The 19218-nt window shown below is 37.4% G+C and overlaps 1 protein-coding gene across 3 annotated transcripts in view; it reads right to left on the reverse strand.

Moving 5' to 3' along the window:
- TRIP4 (thyroid hormone receptor interactor 4) overlaps positions 1-19218 on the reverse strand; it is a 98003-nt gene that overhangs the window by 26608 nt on the left and 52177 nt on the right. For all 3 annotated transcript variants that reach the window (XR_005216445.1, XM_037833718.1, XM_037833719.1), the window contains 2 exons: positions 10412-10536; positions 9239-9330 (listed from right to left, as the gene is read on the reverse strand). Coding sequence is in view for 2 of the 3 variants with exons in the window: in XM_037833718.1 (XP_037689646.1) it covers positions 9239-9330; positions 10412-10536 (217 nt within the window). In the remaining variant the exon portion in view is untranslated. The remainder of the gene's footprint in view (positions 1-9238; positions 9331-10411; positions 10537-19218) is intronic.

Genomic DNA, 19218 nt, shown 5'->3' on the forward strand with positions numbered 1-19218 from the left:
TGTAGCATTCCATCGTGTGTATATACCACATTTTATTTATCCACTCATCTGTTGAAGGACATTTGGGTTGTTTCCATCTCTTGGCAATTGTGAATAATGCTGCTATGAACATTGGTATGCAGATATCTGTTCGTGTCACTGCTTTCCGATCTTCCGGGTATATACCGAGACGTGCAGTTGCTGGATCGAATGGTAACTCTATATCTAGTTTTCTAAGCAACTGCTAGACTGACTTCCAGAGTGGCTGAACCATTATACAGTCCCACCAACAATGAATAAGAGTTCCAATTTCTCCACATCCCCTCCAGCATTTGGAGTTTCCTGTTTGTTTAATGGCAGCCACTCTAACTGGTGTTAGATGGTATCTCATTGTGGTCTTAATTTGCATCTCTCTAATAGCTAGTGAAGCTGAACATTTTTTCATGTGTTTCTTGGCCATTTGTATTTCCTCTTCAGAGAACTGTCTTTTCATATCTTTTGCCCATTTTATAATTGGGCTGTCTGTACTACTGTCATTGAGTTGTAGGATTTCTTTATATATGCAAGATATCAGTCTTTTGTCAGATATATGGTTTCCCAAAATTTTTTGCCATTGAGTTGGCTGCCTCTTGACCTTTTTGACAAATTCCTTTGAGGTGCAGAAACTTCTAAGCTTGAGGAGTTCCCATTTATCTATTTTCTCTTTTGTTGCTTGTGCTTTGGGTGTAAAGTCTAGGAAGTGGCCGCCTAATACAAGGTCTTGAAGATGTTTTCCTACATTATCTTCTAGAAGTTTTATGGTACTTTCTTTTATATTGAGATCTTTCATCCATTTTGAGTTAATTTTTGTGTAGGGGGTGAGGTAGGGGTCCTCTTTCATTCTTTTGGATATGGATATCCAACTCTCCCAGCCCCATTTGTTGAAAAGACCATTATGACTCAGTTCAGTGACTTTGGGGGCCTTATCAAAGATCAGTTGGCCATAGATCTCAGGCTCTATCTCTGAATTCTCAATTCGATTCCATTGATCTATATGTCTATCTTTGTGCCAGTACCATGCTGTTTTCACAACTGTGGCTTTATAATAAGCTTCAAAGTCAGGGAGTGTAAGTCCTCCCACTTCGTTTTTCTTTTTTAGAGTGTCTTTAGCAATTCGAGGCGTCTTCCCTTTCCAAATAAATTTGATAACTAGCTTTTCCAAGTCTGCAAAGTAGGTTGTTGGAATTTTGATTGGGATTGCATTGAATCTGTAGATGAGTTTGGGTAGAATTGACATCTTAATGACATTTAGCCTTCCTATCCATGAACATGGAATATTTTTCCATCTTTTAAGGTCCCCTTCTATTTCTTTTAGTAGAGTTATGTAGTTTTCTTTGTATAGGTCTTTTACATCTTTGGTTAAGTTGATTCCTAGGTACTTGATTTTTTTAGTTGCTATTGAGAATGGAATCTTTTCCTTGAGTGTCTCTTCAGTTTGTTCATTTCTAGCATATAGAAACATTACTGACTTATGTGCATTAATCCCGTATCCCGCTACTTTTTTAAATTTGTTTATTAGCTCTAGTAGCTGTACTGTCAATTTCTCAGGGTTTTCCAGATATAAGACCATATCATCTGCAAACAATGACAGTTTTACTTCTTCTTTTCCAATTTGGATACCTTTTATTTCTTTGTCTTGCCGGACTGCCCTGACTAGCACTTCCAGCACAATGTTGAATAACAGTGGTGACAGCGGGCATCCTTGTCATGTTCCTGATCTTAGAGGGAAGGCTTTCAGTCTCTCACCATTGAGTACTATGCTGGCTATGGGTTTTTCATATATGCTCTTTATCATATTGAGGAAGTTTCCTTCAATTCCTACCTTTTGAAGTGTTTTTATCAAAAATGGATGTTGGATTTTGTCAAATGCTTTTTCTGCATCTATTGAGAAGATCATTTGATTTTTCCCTTTTGAATTTTTAATGTGTTGTAATACATTGATTGATTTTCTTATGTTGAACCATCCTTGCATGCCTGGAATGAACCCCACTTGGTCATGGTGTATGATTTTTTCAATGTGTCTTTGGATTCGATTTACAAGTATTTTGTTGAGGATTTTTGCATCTATATTCACTAGGGAGATTGGCCAGTAGTTTTCCTTTTTTGTAGCATCTTTGCCTGGTTTTGGTATTAGATTGATGTTAGCTTCATAAAACGAGTTAGGTAGTGTTCCATTGTCTTCAATGTTTTGAAAGAGTCTGAGTAAGATTGGTGTCAGTTCTTTCTGGAAAGTTTGGTAGAATTCGCCTGTGAAGCCATCTGGCCCTGGGCATTTATTTGTGGGAAGATTTTTGATGACTGACTGGATCTCTTTGCTTGTGATGGGTTGGTTGAGGTCTTCTATTTCTTCTCTGGTCAGTCTAGGTTGTTCATATGTTTCCAGGAAATTGTCCATTTCCTCTACATTATCCAGTTTGTTGCCAGTTGTTCATAGTATCCTCTTACAATTTTTTTAATTTCTTCAGGATCTGCAGTTATGTCACCTTTTTTCATTCATTATTTTGTTTATGTGGGTCTTCTTTCTTTTTGATTTTGTCAGTCTAGCTAGGGGCTTGTCAATCTTGTTGATCTTCTCAAAGAACAAACTTGTGGTGATATTTATCCTTTCTATTGTTTTTTTGTTCTCTATGTCATTTATTTCTGCTTTAATCCTTGTTATTTCTTTTCTTCTACTTGGTTTAGGATTGGTTTGCTGTTCACTTTCTAGCTTCTTCAGTTGATGCATTAGTTCTTTGATTTTGGCTCTTTTTTCTTTTTTAATATATGCATTTAGTGCTATAAATTTCCCCCTCAGCACTGCTTTTGCTGCATCCCATAGTTTGTGTTCTCATTTTCATTCGTCTCTATATATTTAGCAATTTCTCTTGCTATTTCTTCTTTAACCCACTGATTGTTTAGGAGTGTGTTGTTTAACCTCCAGGTATTTGTGAATTTTCTAAGTCTCTGATGGTTATTGACTTCTAATTGTATTCCATTGTGGTCAGAGAATGTGCTTTGAATAATTTCAATCTTTTTAAATTTATTGAGGCTTGTTTTATGTCCCAGCATATGATCTATTCTGGAGAAAGTTCCGTGAGCACTAGAAAAGTATGTGTATCCTGGTGATTTGGGATGTAATGTTCTATATATGTCTCTTAAATCTAATTCATTTATCAGCTTGCTTAGGTTTTCAATTTCCTTATTGGTCTTCTGTCTGGTTGATCTATCTATAGGAGAGAGTGATGTGTTGAAGTCTCCCACAATTATTGTGGAAACATCAATTGCTTCCTTTAGTTTTGCCAGTGTTTCTCTCATGTATTTTGTGGCACCTTGATTGGGTGCATAGACATTTACGATTGTTACTTCTTCTTGTTGAACTGCCCCTTTTATTAGTATGTAGTGGCCTTCTTTGTCTCGCAAAACATCCCTGCATTTAAAGTCTATTTTATCTGAGATTAATATTGCTACACCTGCTTTCTTTTGGCTGTAGCTTGCATGAAATATTTTTTTCCATCCTTTCACTTTCAGTTTCTTTGTGTCCCTGTGTCTAAGATGAGTCTCTTGTATGCAACATATTTATGGTTCATTTTTTTTGATCCATTCTGCCAATCTATATCTTTTAATTGGGGAGTTTAATCCACTTACATTCAACGTTATAACCATGAAGGCATTTCTTGCATCAGCCATCTTATCCTTTGGTTTATGTTTGTCATATATATTTTTCCCCTCTATTAATATCCTTTATTGTACCCATACTGAATCTCTTTAGTACTGAACCTTTCTCCAAGTCTCTCTGTCCTTTCTTTGTTTCTCTGTCTGTAGGGCTCCGTTTAGTATCTCCAGTAGGGCAGGTCTCTTGTTTGCAAATTCTGTCAGCATTTGTTTGTCTGTGAAAAATTTAAGCTATTTCTCAAATTTGAAGGAGAGCTTTGCTGGATAAAGTATTCTTGGTTGGAAATTTTTCTCTCTCAGAATTTTAAATATATCGTGCCACTGCTTTCTCGCCTCCATGGTGGCTGCTGAGCAGTCACTACTTAGTCTTATGCTGTTTCCTTTGTATGTGGTGAATTGCTTTTCTCTTGCTGCTTTCAGAACTTGCTCCTTCTCTTCCGTGTTTGACAGTGTGATCAGAATATGTCTCAGAGTGGGTTTATTTGGATTTATTCTATTTGGAGTTCGCAGAGCATTTATGATTTGTGTATTTATGTTGTTTAGAAGATTTGGGAAGTTTTCCCCAACAATTTCTTTGAATACTCTTCCTAGACCTTTACCTTTTTCTTCCCCTTCTGGAACACCAATGATTCTTATATTCAGACGTTTTATATTATCTATCATATCCCTGAGGTCCATTTCGATTTTTTCAATTTTTTCCCCCATTCTTTCTTTTATGTTTTCATTTTCCATTCTGTCATCTTCCAGGTCACTGATTCATTGTTCAACTTCCTCTAGTCTTGTACTATGAGTGTCCAGAATCTTTTTAATTTGGTCAACAGTTTCTTTAATTTCCATAAGATCATCTATTTTTTTATTTAGTCTTGCAATGTCTTCTTTATGCTCTTCTAGGGTCTTCTTGATATCCTTTGTATCCCATACTATGGTCTCATTGTTCATCTTTAGTTCTTTGAGTAGCTGCTCTAGGTGCTGTGTCTCTTCTGATCTTTTGATTTGGGTGCTTGGGCTTGGGTTATCCATATCGTCTGGTTTTTTCATATGCTTTATAATTTTCTGTTGTTTTTGTCCTGTTGGCATTTGCTAAACTTGATAGGGTTCTTTTAGGATTTGTATACCAACTGAAGTCCTTAGCTCTAATTTATCAGATGCACAGCTTCATGGAGTACACTTTCTCTAACTAACCAGCAGGTGGCATCCACGAGCCACCTGTTCTCCACAAGCCAGTTCTCCCCTGCTTTGCCTTTGTGGTGAGTGGGGCAGTGAGTCTTGTGGGGTCCAATTGGTGTACCAAGCTTGCATGTGTAGTTGGTGTTGCCCACCCTGTATATGGGGCGTGTGTCTGGGCGGTCAGGGAGGGGGGGTGGCTCTAACAATCAAATCTCTCTGGTGTTCCTGGAGGTTTAAAGCTGCTGCAATAGTCTAATCCTTCAGTTCAGTCCTGCCACAGTTTGTCTCTGCCACTGACCCACAAGTCCTTGGTATTGGCGAATGGCTCCTGAGACTTGTGAGTGGGTCCCTGTTCCAGGCCGTACACCCCCTGGTCCTCTGTTGAGGGATGACTGTGCTATGTCAGAGGTGAGTGCCGTCCCCCCAGGGTGGTTCTGGGCTGCTGGGCTGTGTAGGGAGGCTCCCAGTCTGCTCAAATGATGGCTGAATGGGGCTTTGTTAATTCACACTGCTCCACCTTCCCAACTCTGGGACAATCAGCTGAGGTTGCAGGGAAGGATAATGTCCACGCCCAGTTTTGTGGTGTGTGCCTGTTATTTGAAGCACTTCCGTCACACTGGGTTGTCTGGGGCAGCTCTGGGCTATGGGGCTGGCGATGGGCAGGAGTGTTTCCTGTCCACCAGGATGGTGGCTGTGAGCGGACACCGCCCTTTTCTTGGGAAGTTGTGGTGTTTAGTGAATTTTCTCAGCCACTGGATTATTGCCTGTTGTCTCAGAGCTCTCTTAGTTCTGCTCTTGTCTTGACCTGCCCAAATTGCAAGTCTTTGAAGCTTTCTGTATTGGGCTTCTTAGAGTAATTGTTTTAGAAAAAGAAAAAAGGATTAAAAAAAAAAAAAAAGGGCCCTCCTCACAGATCTAATGGGTTATTGAAATGCTAAGAGACAAAGCAATTAGGGCCATTAAGGAAAGGTCCACAGGGCAGAGAGATCAGCTTTTCTTCAGGATTTCAATATGAGCCTCAGGGCCTGAGCTCTGCCCTTCCCCTTTCTATGTTCACCAGAACTCCAAAAATCCTCCGCTTTTATTTTGGAGTTTTTCGTGCTGTTTTTTTCTATGTCTGTCTCCTCTCTGCTGGGCTGGCTGCTCTCAGATTCTCTGGTGTCTGGTCTCAGTCTATCTATGGTTGGAGTTTGGATCAGTAGAATGAGTTTCTGATAAGAGCTGCCACTGCAGTTCCCCCTTCTCCTTCCTGGAGCTGACAGCCCCTCCTCCCACGGGACTGAGTCTGGCAGGGAGGGGCGCGGGTCCCCTGGCCACAAAAACTTACAGATTTCGCTGATCTCAGCAGTTCGATGTGTTCATGAGTGTTGTATGAAGTATGCCCAAAGTCAGATTGCTCTGCAGTGTCCAGTCCACGCAGTTCCTGGCTTTCTACCTACTTTCCTGGAGGAGTAACTAAAACATACAGCTCACCAGTCCGCCATCTTACCCCGCCCTTGACAGTGTTTTAAAACTTCAACTTCCATGTGAGACCAAATATAGAGATGTTTATTCTGTGCAAAATCTGTATTTTCTGTAGTACACTATATAATGTAATTTGTGTGGTCAGTTTATTCAAACACCATAATTACATGGAACTTTGAATAGGGAATCTGGTTGGATTGTACAAGTTAGTGTGATGCCCCGATACATCCCAGAGTAATCTGGCAAAGAATAAAATGTATATGCAAAGCCCCCTTGAGGGACTGGGGAAAAATGCGGAAATCTTAAACTTCCCCACCTGAGGAATTACTGATATTCTTTAAGCATTGGGGACTACCAATTTAGAAGATCAAGCCTTCAATCTTGGTGCTTGCCCTTATGAAGCTTGTTTATGCAAAGGAGAAGCTAAGACTACTTGTAATTGTGCCTAAAATCAGCCTCAGAGAACCTCTTTTGTTGCTCACATATGGCCTCTCTTTCTAAGTCAACTCTGCAGGTAAACTCACAGCCCTCCCCCAATGTGGGACATGACTTCCAGGGGTATAATCTCCCTGGTAACATGGGACATAACTCCTGGGGATAAGTCTGGTCCTGGCATTGTGGGATTGAGAAAGCTTTCTTGCCCAAAAGGGGGAAGTGAAATGAAAGAAAACAAAAAAAAGTGTATTGGAACAGCTAGAAGGAAATACCTGAAACTGTTGAACTGCAACACAGTAGCCTTGATACTTGAAGATGACTGTATAACTATATAGCTTATACAGTGTGACGATGTGATTATGAAATATCCAATGTAGGGACAGATGAGTAGAAAAATGGGGAAAAAATTAAATTAATAATGCGGGAATGGGGGGATGGGATGTTTTGGGTGTTCTTTTTCACTTTAATTTTTATTTATTTATTTATTTTTGGAGTAATGAAAATGTTCAAAAATTGATTGTGGTAATGCATATAATGGTACTGTGAACAAATGATTGTACACGTTGGATGTGTATATGGTATGTGAATATATCTCAACTAAAAAAAGTGGTAAGATCCTTATGTATTAAATATTCCCAAATGGTGTAATATCATTCCTAAATACATTCATCTGCTGCCCTCAAACACAGAAAAGGAAGAATGAAAAAAAAAGCCACAGAAAAGCTGACCATAGGAGAACTGTGTATGGGGTGCTTATGTTTGATGAAGCCTAGTGGCTTCTGGCATTTTGGTATATTATAATGTCATGTATCAGGGACACTCATAAGGACAGTTGCTAGGACCTCTTTCTGGGAACATAAGGGAGACTCCTGCACTTCTATGTGCTTCTCACACCAACCTCAGGAGAAAAGATGGAATATAAGCTCAAGTAGGAGCATCATGCTGACCTGAAAGAGAGGTATTCTTAAGAAACCCAAATGATCTTTGTTAATTAATTTCTAATTTCCATAACCCTTGTAACACTTTATAGATTATTGTTTCAGTTTCCTACCCTTCTGTACACAAATTCGTGGCAGAAAGAAAATTCACTATCTAGAGATTGAAATCATTTAACCTTGTATCAGGTGGTGGCTTCCTTGACAGACAAATAGGAAACTAAACTAAGTCCCCTTGCCAAAAACCACCACTCACTGCCAGATGCTCCTGGGTTCTCTTTTAGGATGCAAATATTCCAGGAGGAAACCATAATGCATTAAGTTATACTAAGCTGCTAATGACTGTGAGTCTCTAAAACTGTAAAGCCTACACCAGTGTAAGGAATTTTTATAATTATTACTTCTAGACTAAGAAAAAAAAAGGAAGAAGAGGGGAAAAAAGAAGCCAACTGAAAAAATGAACACAAGACCCATAATGGGATAGTAAACAGGCATAGAGTAGTGGGAGATGGAGGGCCTCCATATGTTTTTTGTTATGCCTAGCTCTGGATGAAGTACTAAGGGCAGAACAAGTGGCAGGGAGTCATCATTCACACCAAAATGCACACGTTGTACCACACATATAAAGTAATCAGAGGAGGGCTGAGGAGGCAACCCACAAGAAAATGAAAGACAGAAGACTGCTAAAATCTTAAGGAAAAGACAGATGGGGTGAGATGGAGAAGAAGAGTAAAAAAAAAAAAAAGGTAATAACAATAAGAAATGGCAAATAAGTCTGGAAAACAAAGAAGTTTACTAAGCAAAGTTAAGCTGAAACATATTTCCTTATTAAGCACAGTGGTAACAGCCCTATTGCCTAAATTAACTATTCAAAGAAAAGGAAAACCATACTGTTAGGAAATACTCTTCATGTTTCAAGGATGGACTTGACCATCTTGGATTTCTGCTATTCTGAGTCTAAACATAAAGGCACAGCATTTCAGGAGTTTTTCCAATTAAGCCGAAGTCCTTTGGCTCCCTCTGCTGTTCAAAAATGTAACTTAGTTACATCAGTTCAATCTTGAGTGACCAAAATAAATCAAATAAATACATACATTCAAACCAAACCTGGCACAGTCCAGGCAGAGTTTAAATACACTTACCTATCATGAATTCTCTGGCTTGGACCAAATGTTCCAAAAGAAACAATATCAGATCCTACCATTCCTACCACCCAATCAAAATGATTCAAGGGATGATTAAGTGCAAAAGAAGCAAAGGTTTAGTAAGGGATGAGGACCCTATATTTGTTAGCTGGATTTTGGCAACAGCTTGTTATGCAAAAATGATACCATTAGTCCCCTATATGCCAAAAACCAAAGTATCAATAAGTTTTTTCTCTTTCTGCCTGGTCTTTTCTTCCCCTAATATTTCTTTATTAAAAGACTCTCTTCATATGTTTAAATACAACTGCGATCAACTTATTACCTCCAGGATATTCTGTGAAGAAGGATCTACAGGTCAGTTATGGTGGCACATTTTTATGGTGTCATATCAAGCATATGTCCAAGAGAAGCATTTTTACTCACCTGTTCTTTAAATTGCTTCTGGGACAAGCAATCAGTTAGGTCAACACAACCCAGAAGACAACCTGATGGATAGTCACTGGGAAATTCTAAATCTGAATCAAGAATAAAAAAGGAATGGATAAATTTCTTAATACAACAAAGAAGGCCCTGGAACTCACAAGTCTAAATTTTGAAGAAATCACATTTTGCATTAAGTATTTGTAGAAATAGCAAAATAATAAAGTTTTAATCTGGCATAACTGTTTGAATTTTAGAGAAAAATCTAGTGAATGGTTGGCTTTGTCCACTCTCCTTATGCTAAGCTAGAAAATTTACCTTTAGAAACCTATTGCCCTAGCACCATCAAAGTTCAAGTACCCCACAACTTCATTCCAAACAAATCAATTCTACTAAGCTGAACTGGATCAGATTGGAGTTTGGTGGTGATGGGTTTCAGAAACAAAGGCAGCTATAAGTATCATGAGAAAAAAAAATTCTTTGGTGGTAAAAACCATAAAAATGTCAAAATATCAATTTGAAACAAGTCATACCAGCCAAAATGAAATTGCACTTTTAAGGAAGCATGCACTTTTGATTTCTATTGATTCCTTTTGCTTGGATTCTTAAAAGCTTTTAAAGGGAGATTTGTAATTATCTCATTCTACCTTCACAACAACTGTATGAGGTGTATAAGAGGAAGGAAAACAGGATGCCCAAGGATCAGAAGTGTTTCTTAAGGCCCAAATTTTAATGTGCTTGAGGTGATTCTCAAAATATGTGGCTTAAGCCAATCAACTCTGAACTATCCAAACTTGATAGATGGTTTCTATTTGGGTCACTCCATATAAAAATTTCTTTTTTGTGCTTCTTCTTCCCAATGTAAACATCCCAGAGTTTACAGTAGTCATTTCACCTTCATAGTAAAAAAGATAGGAGAAAATTTTCTCACATAAAATGAAGTCTAGTTGGTTGACTTCTGGGGTTATAAAATGGTATTTTTACTTGCACTGTTTGATGAATTAGTGCTCTGAAAAGGTGCCTATGATCTGCTATAAACAAACAAACAAACAAACAAAAGGTTTAAAACTCCTTTTAACCCAAGAAAAAGCCACAGGAAGAAGGAAGTGAAAGAAAATAAAAATCAATGACTTCTCTCCATAAAGTAAGATTGAAAGGAGGATATAGGGTTGTTACCTTTTCCACGAAGAAGGCGATATGTAGCCTGGAGTTCTGAGACTTCTTGAGTAGAGGGTTTTTTGGCTGTGGCTGCTATCCAAAGTCGTCCTCTGTGAGGAGTGTACCAGGTTCTGCCCTCCACCCTTAAACAAACACAAATTCAGTAGGAAGGTCTAAATTCTAGTTTCCTAGAGGCTCCTATAACCTACAACAAGCCTTATGGCAAAAAAACAGTTGGACCAAGATATTTATAGATGATACCTGACCAAGAGTGGTATCTTTTGTGTAAAATACTTTCTCGCACAATACCTATTACTTGAGAATGAATCCTGTTCTCTAATTTATTTTGTCATTAAAAAACAAACAAACAAAAAAAACAAAATAAAAAACCAAAAACAAACCACAACTCCTCTCTTCCCTGGTCACTTTTTTACCTGATCCTTGTATTTAGAATTGGAGCTCTCACTAGATTTGGGACTTGTACCATCCAAAACCTATACTTTCAAGACATCCAAGTTGTCCCACAGAAACGAAAATCCTTGCCTTTCTGTCAGTCAAAGACTAACCTTTTCTTGGAAGATTGGTTGATTATTTGTTCTCCAGCCTAACAGAAAAATCATCACCCATACATATCTCCTCAAGAATGGTACTTTTATTTATAGAATTATAAGTAAATAAGAATGCCTACCATCTTTACTCTTTAAACTGCAAACATACCCGTTTATATTTTCTAACTATTTTGTACAGAGTTCTGTTCTTTATGGATAATGAAACAACTTGTTGACTAATGTGAAATAATTGTTAAATAGAAAAACAAATGCCCTCAAGAAAATTACTTTGTTATTTTCCAAGGGTTACAAAAAGATGCTTTTCTTTTACCTCACACCAAATAAAATAAAGTACTTTGATAATATACCCGTTATACCATTATTAAAACAGGAACTAGGGTTGTAAATTTCTCACATCCTTTGTTTTCCAATATTGATGAATTAGAAGAATACCAGGTACACACAAAGTGTGCAATAAATGGGAAATGAATCAATATACTTCTGCCCTATATACCAAATAATCTGAAGGGGAGGTTACTGGGAAAATGATCCCACAAATTAACAAAACCACCTACTTTATTTCTGTGAGATTAGTGATTACAGGATGGATGCTGCTTATCCTTTTCTTGTCAGTGAGAATATCTGAACAACACAGATCCAAACAGGATGAAAGAAATGTAAACATTCTGATTCCCTCAGCAGAAGGCAAACTGTTCAGTTTTCTACTTTGGAAGACACCTAAACTGCAGAGAAGTGAATGCGAAGAGACATCTGGGGACCTCATTGCCTTGGAGCAGAAGCAGATTCACATGTTTCTGTTTTCAACATGAAACAATTAAAAGCCAAAGCAAGAAAGCTTGACCTGCAAGGGGGCAGAAAAGGAGCAGTGCACTTGAATAAAGGAGGGAAATCACAGCTAATAGTGAAAACACCAAAGTAGAAATTATTCCTAAATGCTGATAGTTTTCTTTTCAGGAAAGTAGAGAAACCTGAACCTGCACAGAAGAGTAGAAAGAGCACTTTTGAAAACCTGAACTCTAGTTCTACCTCCTGCCACTAACTAGCTGTTCTGGTTTGGTAATGCTGCTGTTATGCAAAATACCAGAAATGGATTGGCTTTTATAAAGGGGAATTTTATAATAGCTTCTCTCAGCGCTCTGCTTGGTTTTCCTGGGGTGTTTCTCTCTAAGCATCTGGGAGTCCTCTCTTAGCTTCTCCTGGGCAAACTCTGGGCTTCATCTCTTAGCTTAGCATCTTCAAACCGTCCTTCTGTCTGCATCTCCAAGCATCAGCATCTGTGTTGGCTCTTGTGAACTAATCAAGACCCACCCTGAATAGGTGGGGTCCACACCTCCATGGAAATAATTTAATCAAAGGTGTCACCTACATTTGGGTGGGTCAAATCTCAATGGAACTAACCTAATCAAATGCCCCACCCTAATCAAAAGACTAAAAAGTCTGCCCCCACAAAATTGCGTTAAAGAACATGCTTTTGTGGGAGACATAACAGATTCAAACCAACACACTAGCTTTGTTATTTAGAGCAAGTTACATTACCTTTTCATTCCTCAGTGTCCTTATGTGTCAAAGACTGTAATATTACCAGCCTGACTTATTTCATAGAGATACTATTTTTTTGATAATGTTGTTCAGCATTTTGGTGGAATTGATTTCTTCTCTGCAATAGCTCCAGGGAATTGCATTTTGAAATAAAAATAATTGAGACATCACACACTGGTTTTGAAATGTAAAGGATCATGTAATATAAAGGGCATGGAAGAAGCCCTTTAATCATGGTTCTTTTGTTTTCTTAATTTTTAAAATTAAAAAAAAAACACACCCCTCCCCACCCCCTTGCCCCATCCTCCCCCTACTCTCCCATAACCTTTAATCTGCTGTTTATCTCTGTAAACTTGCTTTTTTAGATATCTCTTATAAGTGATATCATACAATTTTTGTCCTTATGCGTCTTGCTTATTTCACCGAATATGTTTTCAAGGTTCTTCCATGATGCAGTATATCTCATAACTTCATTTTTTCTTACGGCCAAATAATATTCCATCATGTATATGTACCACATTTTGACTATTCATTTGTTGATGGATATTTGGGTTCTTTCCAGCTTTCAGCTATTATGAATAATGCTCCTATAAACACTGTTGTACAAGTATCTGTTTGCGATCCTGTTCTCACTCTCTTTGGGTGGGTATAAATCTGGAAGTGAGATTACCAGATTTAAAAGTGAGATTACCAGATTTCCAGAATTAAAAGTTAAATAAAGAATTATAATATAATTCTATATTTAACTTTTTAAGCACTGCTTTCCACAGCGGTTGCACCATTTTACATTCCCACCAACAATGCACTAGAGTCTCAATTTCCCTATAGCCTCTCCAACACTTGTTATTTTTTTCTTTTCCTCCTCCTCCTCCTCCTCCCCTCCCCCTTCTCCTCCTCCTCCTCCCCCTCCCCTCCCCCCCCCTCCTCCTCCTTCTTCTTCTTTTAAATAATAGCCAGCTTTGTGGGTGTGACAAGGTTTCTCTCATTGTGGTTTTAATTTGCATGTCCCTAATGGCTAATAATGTTGAGATTCTTTTCATGTATTTATTGGTCGTTTGTGTATCTTTTTTGAAGAAATGTCTATTAAAGTTCTTGGCCCGTTTTTTAAATTGGATTGTTTTGTCTTCTTGTTTTTGCAGTAAAAGTTATTTATATATTCTGGATATTAAACCCTTAACTTACATAAGGCCTGAAACTATTTTTTCCCTTTCTGCAGATTGTCCTTTTACTTTCTCAATCATTTCATTTGATGCACAAAAGTTTATTTTGATAAAATCAAATTTATCTATTGTTTCTTTCGTTGCTTGTGCTTTTGGTGTCATATCTCAGAATCCACTTCTGAATACCAGTCATGAAGATCTGTCACTATATTATCTTTTAAGAGTTTTAGCTCTTATATTTAGGTCCTTGATCCATTTTGAGTTGATAGTGTGAGAGAGAGTCTAAGTTCAATTTTCTGCGTGTGGATATCCAGTTTTCTCAACACCACTTGTTAAATAGACGAATCTTTCTCTATTGAATGTAGTTAGCTCCCTTGTCAAAATTCAACTGGCCACAGATGTGTGGGTCTATTCCTACACTTTCAATCCTGTTCCAGTGATCTATTTGTCTATTTTTGTGCCAGTACCACAATGTTTTGATTCCTGTCACTATAAGAAAATCTGAAGTCAGGAAGTGTGAGTTCTCCAAACCAGCTCTTCTTTTTCAAGATTGTTTAGGCTATTCAGGGTTCCTTGCAGGTCTATATAAATTTGGGGATTTCCATTTCTGCAAAAAAGGCTATGGGAATTTAAATAGGGTTGATATTGAATTTATAAATCGCTTTTGGTAATACATCTTAACAATGCCAAGTCTTCCAGTCAATGAACATGGGATGTCTTGCCATTTATTTAGGTCTTCTTTGATTGTTTTCAGCAGTGTTTTATAGTTTTCAGTACACAAGTCTTTAATATCCTTAGTTAAATCTCTTCCTAGGTATTTTATTATTTTAGATGTTACTGTAAATAGAATTGTTTTCTTAATTTTCTCTTCAGATTGTTTATTGCTAGTGTATAAGAACATAAATGTTTTTTGCATGCTGATCTTGTTTTCCAGCTTTGCAGAATTCATTTATTAGCTTTAATAGTTTTGTTAAAAATTCCTTTGGGTTTTCTATATGTAAGATCACGTCATCTGCAAATATAGTTTTACTTCTTCCTTTCCAACGTTAGTGCCTTTTATTTCTTTTTCTTGCCTAATTGCTCTAGCAAGAACTTCTAGTACAATATTGAATAGCAGTGATGAGGGTGGGCATCCTTGTTTCATTCCTGATCTTATGGGGAAAGCTTTAAGCTTGAGTATGATGTTAGCTGTGGATCTTTCATAAACAGCATTTAACATGTTAAGAAAATTCCCTTCTATTCCTATTTTTCTGAGTGTTTTTTTTTAATCAAGAAAGGGTGCCAGATTCTGTCTAATGCCTTTTCTACATCTACTGAGATAACCATGTGGTTTTTTTTTCTTCATTTTTTTTCTTCATTCTACTTATGTAGTATGCTATATTAGTTGATTTTTGTATGGTGAACCACCCTTGCATTCCTGGGATAAATCCTACTTTGTCATGGTGTATAATATTTTAAATATACTGCTGGATTCATTTTGCTAGCATCTTGTTAACGATTTTTGCATCTATATTCATAAGGGAAATTGGTGTGTAACTTTCTTTTCTTGTGATATCTTTACCAGGCTTTGAAATCAGAGTTATGCTGGCCTCATAGAATGAATTAGGAAGTATTGCTTCCTCTTGAATTCTCTGGAAGAGTTTGAGAAGGATTGACATGAATTCTCCTTTAAGTATTTAGTAGATTTCACTAGTGAAAGCATTTTAATTATTGATTCAATCTCTGTACTTATACATTTGTTGATGTTTTCTATTTCTTCTTGAGTCATTTTGGGTAACTGATTTATTTCTAGGAATTTTTCCATTTGTTCTAGATTATCTAGTTTGTTGGCATACAATTCTTAATGACGTTCTTTAAGGTCGGTAATGATATCACCATTTTTCTGTTTAACTTTAGTTATTTGCATTATTTTTCCTAGTTAAAGGTTTGTCAATTTTACTGACTTTTTCAAAAAACCAATATTTTGTTTGTTTATTCTTTCAATTGTTTTTCTACTCTCTATTTCATTTATTTCTGCTCTTAATTATTTCTTTTCTTCTGCTAACTTTGGAATTACTTTGCTCTTGTTTTTCTAGTCCCTCAAGATATAAAGTTAGATTATTAATTTGAGAGCATTTTTCTTTTTTAATACAGGCATTCATAGCTATAAATTACCCTCTGAGCACTGCCTTCTCCACATCGCATAAGTTTTCGTATATCATGTCTTTGTTTTCATTTGTCTGTAAGCATCTTTTTTTTTGGTTATCATAGTGTATTTTTTTTAATGATTCAATTTTATTGAGATGTATTCACATACCATGCAGTCATACAAAGCGTACAATCAATTGTTCACAGTACCAACATATAGTTGTGCGTCCATGACCAAAATTAATTTTTCAACATTCTCATTACCACACACACAAAAGTAATAAGAATAAAAATTAAAGCAAAAAAGAACAATTAAAGTATAAAAGATCACTGGATGCTTTTTTTTTTTTTTGCCCCCGTTTTTCTACTCATCCATCCATACACTGGATAAAGGGGAGTGTGATCCACGTGGCTTTCCCAATCACACTGTCACCCCTCATAAGCTATATTTTTATACAATCGTCTTCAAGAGTGAAGGGTTCTGGGTTGTAGTTTGATAGTTTCAGGTATTTACTGCTAGCTAGTCCAATTCATTAGAACCTAAAAAGGGTTATCTATATTATGCACAAGAGTGACCAACAGAGTGACCTCTCAGCTCCTTTCAGAATCTCTCAGCCACTGAAACTTATTTCATTTCATTTCACATCCCCCTTTTGGTAAAGAAGATGTTCTCCATCCCACAATGCCTGGTACAGATTCCTCCCCAGGAGTCATACTCCACGGTGCCAGGGGTATTTACACCCCTGGATGTCAGATCCCATGTAGGGGGGAGGGCAGTGATTTCATCTGCCAAGCTGGTGTAGCTCAAGAGAGAGTGCCACATCTGAGCAACAAAGAAGCATTCAGGAGGAGACACTTAGGCACAATTATAGGCAGGCCTAGCCTCTCATATGCAGTAACAGTCTTCCCAAGGGCAAGTCCTGTGATTGAGGGCTCAGCCCATCAAACCATCAGTCCCCAATGTCTGTGAGCACAACCAGCAACCATTGAGGCAGGGAAGCCCAACACCCCCAGCAATGTTCACATAAGTGGTAGCATATAATATTTCTCTTTTTGAGCCTGGCTTATTTCGCTCAGCATTATGTCTTCAAGGTTCATCCAACATTCATATGTTTCACAACATTGTTACTTCTTACCGCTGCATGGTATTCCATTGTGTGTATATACCACATTTTATTTATCCATTCATCTGCTGAAGGACATTTGGGTTGTTTCCATCTCTTGGCAATTGTGAATAATGCTGCTGTGAACATTGGCGTGCAGATATCTGTTCGCATCACTGCTTTCAGAACTTCCAGGTATATACCGAGAAGTGCAATTGCTGGATTAAAGAGTAATTCTGTATCGAGTTTTCTAAGGAACTGCCAGATTGTCTTCCAGAGTGGCTGAACCACTATACAGTCCCACCAACAATGAATAAGATTTCCAATTTCTCCACATCCTCTCCAGCATTTGTAGTTTCCTGTTTGTTTAATGGCAGCCATTCTAATTGGTGTGAGATGGTATCTCATTGTGGTCTTAATTTGCATCTCTCTAATAGGTAGTGAAGCTGAACATTTTTTCATGTGTTTCTTGGCCATTTGTATTTCCTCTTCAGAGAACTGACTCTTCATGTCTTTTGCCTATTTATAATTGGGCTGCCTGTACTATTGTCATCAACTTGCAGGATTTCTTTGTATATGCAAGATATCAGTCTTTTGTCAGATACATGGTTTCAAAAAATTTTTTCCCATTGAGTTGGCTGCCTCTTCGCCTTTTTGACAAATTCCTTTGAGGTACAGAAACTTCTAAGCTTGAGAAGTTCCCATTTATCTATTTTCTCCTTTGTTGCTTGTGCTTTGGATGTAAGGTCTAGGAAGTGACCTCCTAATACAAGGTCTTGAAGATGTCTCATTACACTATATTCTAGGAGTTCTATGGTGCCATCTTTTATATTGAGCTCTTTGATCCACTTTGAGTTAATTTTTGTGTAGGGTGTGAGGTAGTGGTCTTCTTTCATTCTTTTGGATATGGATATCCAACTCTCCCAGCCCAACTTGTTGAAAAGACTGTTATGTCCCAGTTTAGTGGCTTTGGGGGCCTTATCAAAGATCATTCGGCCATAGATCTCGGGGTCTATCTCCGAATTCTCAATTCAATTCCATTGATCGATATATCTATCTTTGTGCCAGTACCATGCTGTTTTGGCTACTGTGGCTTTACAGCAAGCTTCAAAGTCAGGGAGTGTAAGTCCTCCCACTTTGCTTTTCTTTTTTAGAGTGTTTTTAGCAATTCAAGGCATCTTCCCTTTCCAAATATATTTGATAACTAGCTTTTCCAAGTCTGCAAAGCAAGTTGTTGGAATTTTGATTGGGATTGCATTGAATCTGTAGATGAGTTTGGGTAGAATTGACATCTTAATGACATTTAGCCTTCCTATCCATGAAAATGGAATATTTTTCCATCTTTTAAGTCCCTTTCTATTTCTTTTAGTAGAGTTATGTAATTGTCTTTGTATATGTCTTTTATGTCTTTGGTTAAGTTTATTCCTAGGTACTTGATTTTCTTAGTTGCTATTGAAAATGGCATCTTTTTCTTGAGTGTCCCTTCACTTCTTTCATTTCTAGTGTATAGAAACATTACTGAGTTATGTGCATTAATCTTGCATCCCGCTACTTTGCTAAATATGTTTATTAGCTCCAATAGCTGTACTGTCAATTTCTCAGGGTTTTCCAGATATAAGATCATATCATCTGCAAATAATGACAGTTTCACTTCTTCTTTTCCAATTTGGATGCCTTTTATTTTTTTGTCTTGCCTGATTGCCCTAGCTAGGACTTCTAGAACAATGTTGAATAACAGTGGTCACAGTGGGCATCCTTGTCTCGTTCCTGATCTTAGATGGAAGGCTTTCAGTCTCTCATCATTGAGTACTATGCTGGCTTAGGGTTTTCATATATGCCCTTTATCATACTGAGGAAGTTTCCTTCAATTCCTACCTTTTGAAGTGTTTTTATCAAAAGGGGATGTTGGATTTTGTCAAATGCTTTTTCAGCATCTATTGAGATGATCATTTGATTTTTCTTTTTTGATTTGTTAATGTGTTGTAGTACATTGATTGATTTTCTTATGTTGAACCATCCTTGCATGCCTGGAATGAACCCCACTTGGTCGTGGTGTGTGATTTTCTAAATGTGTCTTTGGATTCGATTTGCAAGTACTTTGTTGAGAATTTTTGCATCTATATTCATTAGGGAGATTGGCCTGTAGTTTTCCTTTTTTGTGGCATCTTTGCCTGGTTTTGGTATTAGATTGATGTTAGCGTCATAAAATGTGTTAGGTAGTCTTCCATTTTCTTCAATGTTTTGAAAGAGTTTAAGTAAGATTGGTGTCAGTTCTTTTTGGAAAGCTTGGTAGAATTCCCCTGTGAAGCCATCTGGCCCTGGGCATT

The sequence above is a fragment of the Choloepus didactylus genome, chromosome 4, assembly GCF_015220235.1.
Source record: "Choloepus didactylus isolate mChoDid1 chromosome 4, mChoDid1.pri, whole genome shotgun sequence".
Classification (NCBI taxonomy): Eukaryota; Metazoa; Chordata; class Mammalia; order Pilosa; family Megalonychidae; genus Choloepus; species Choloepus didactylus.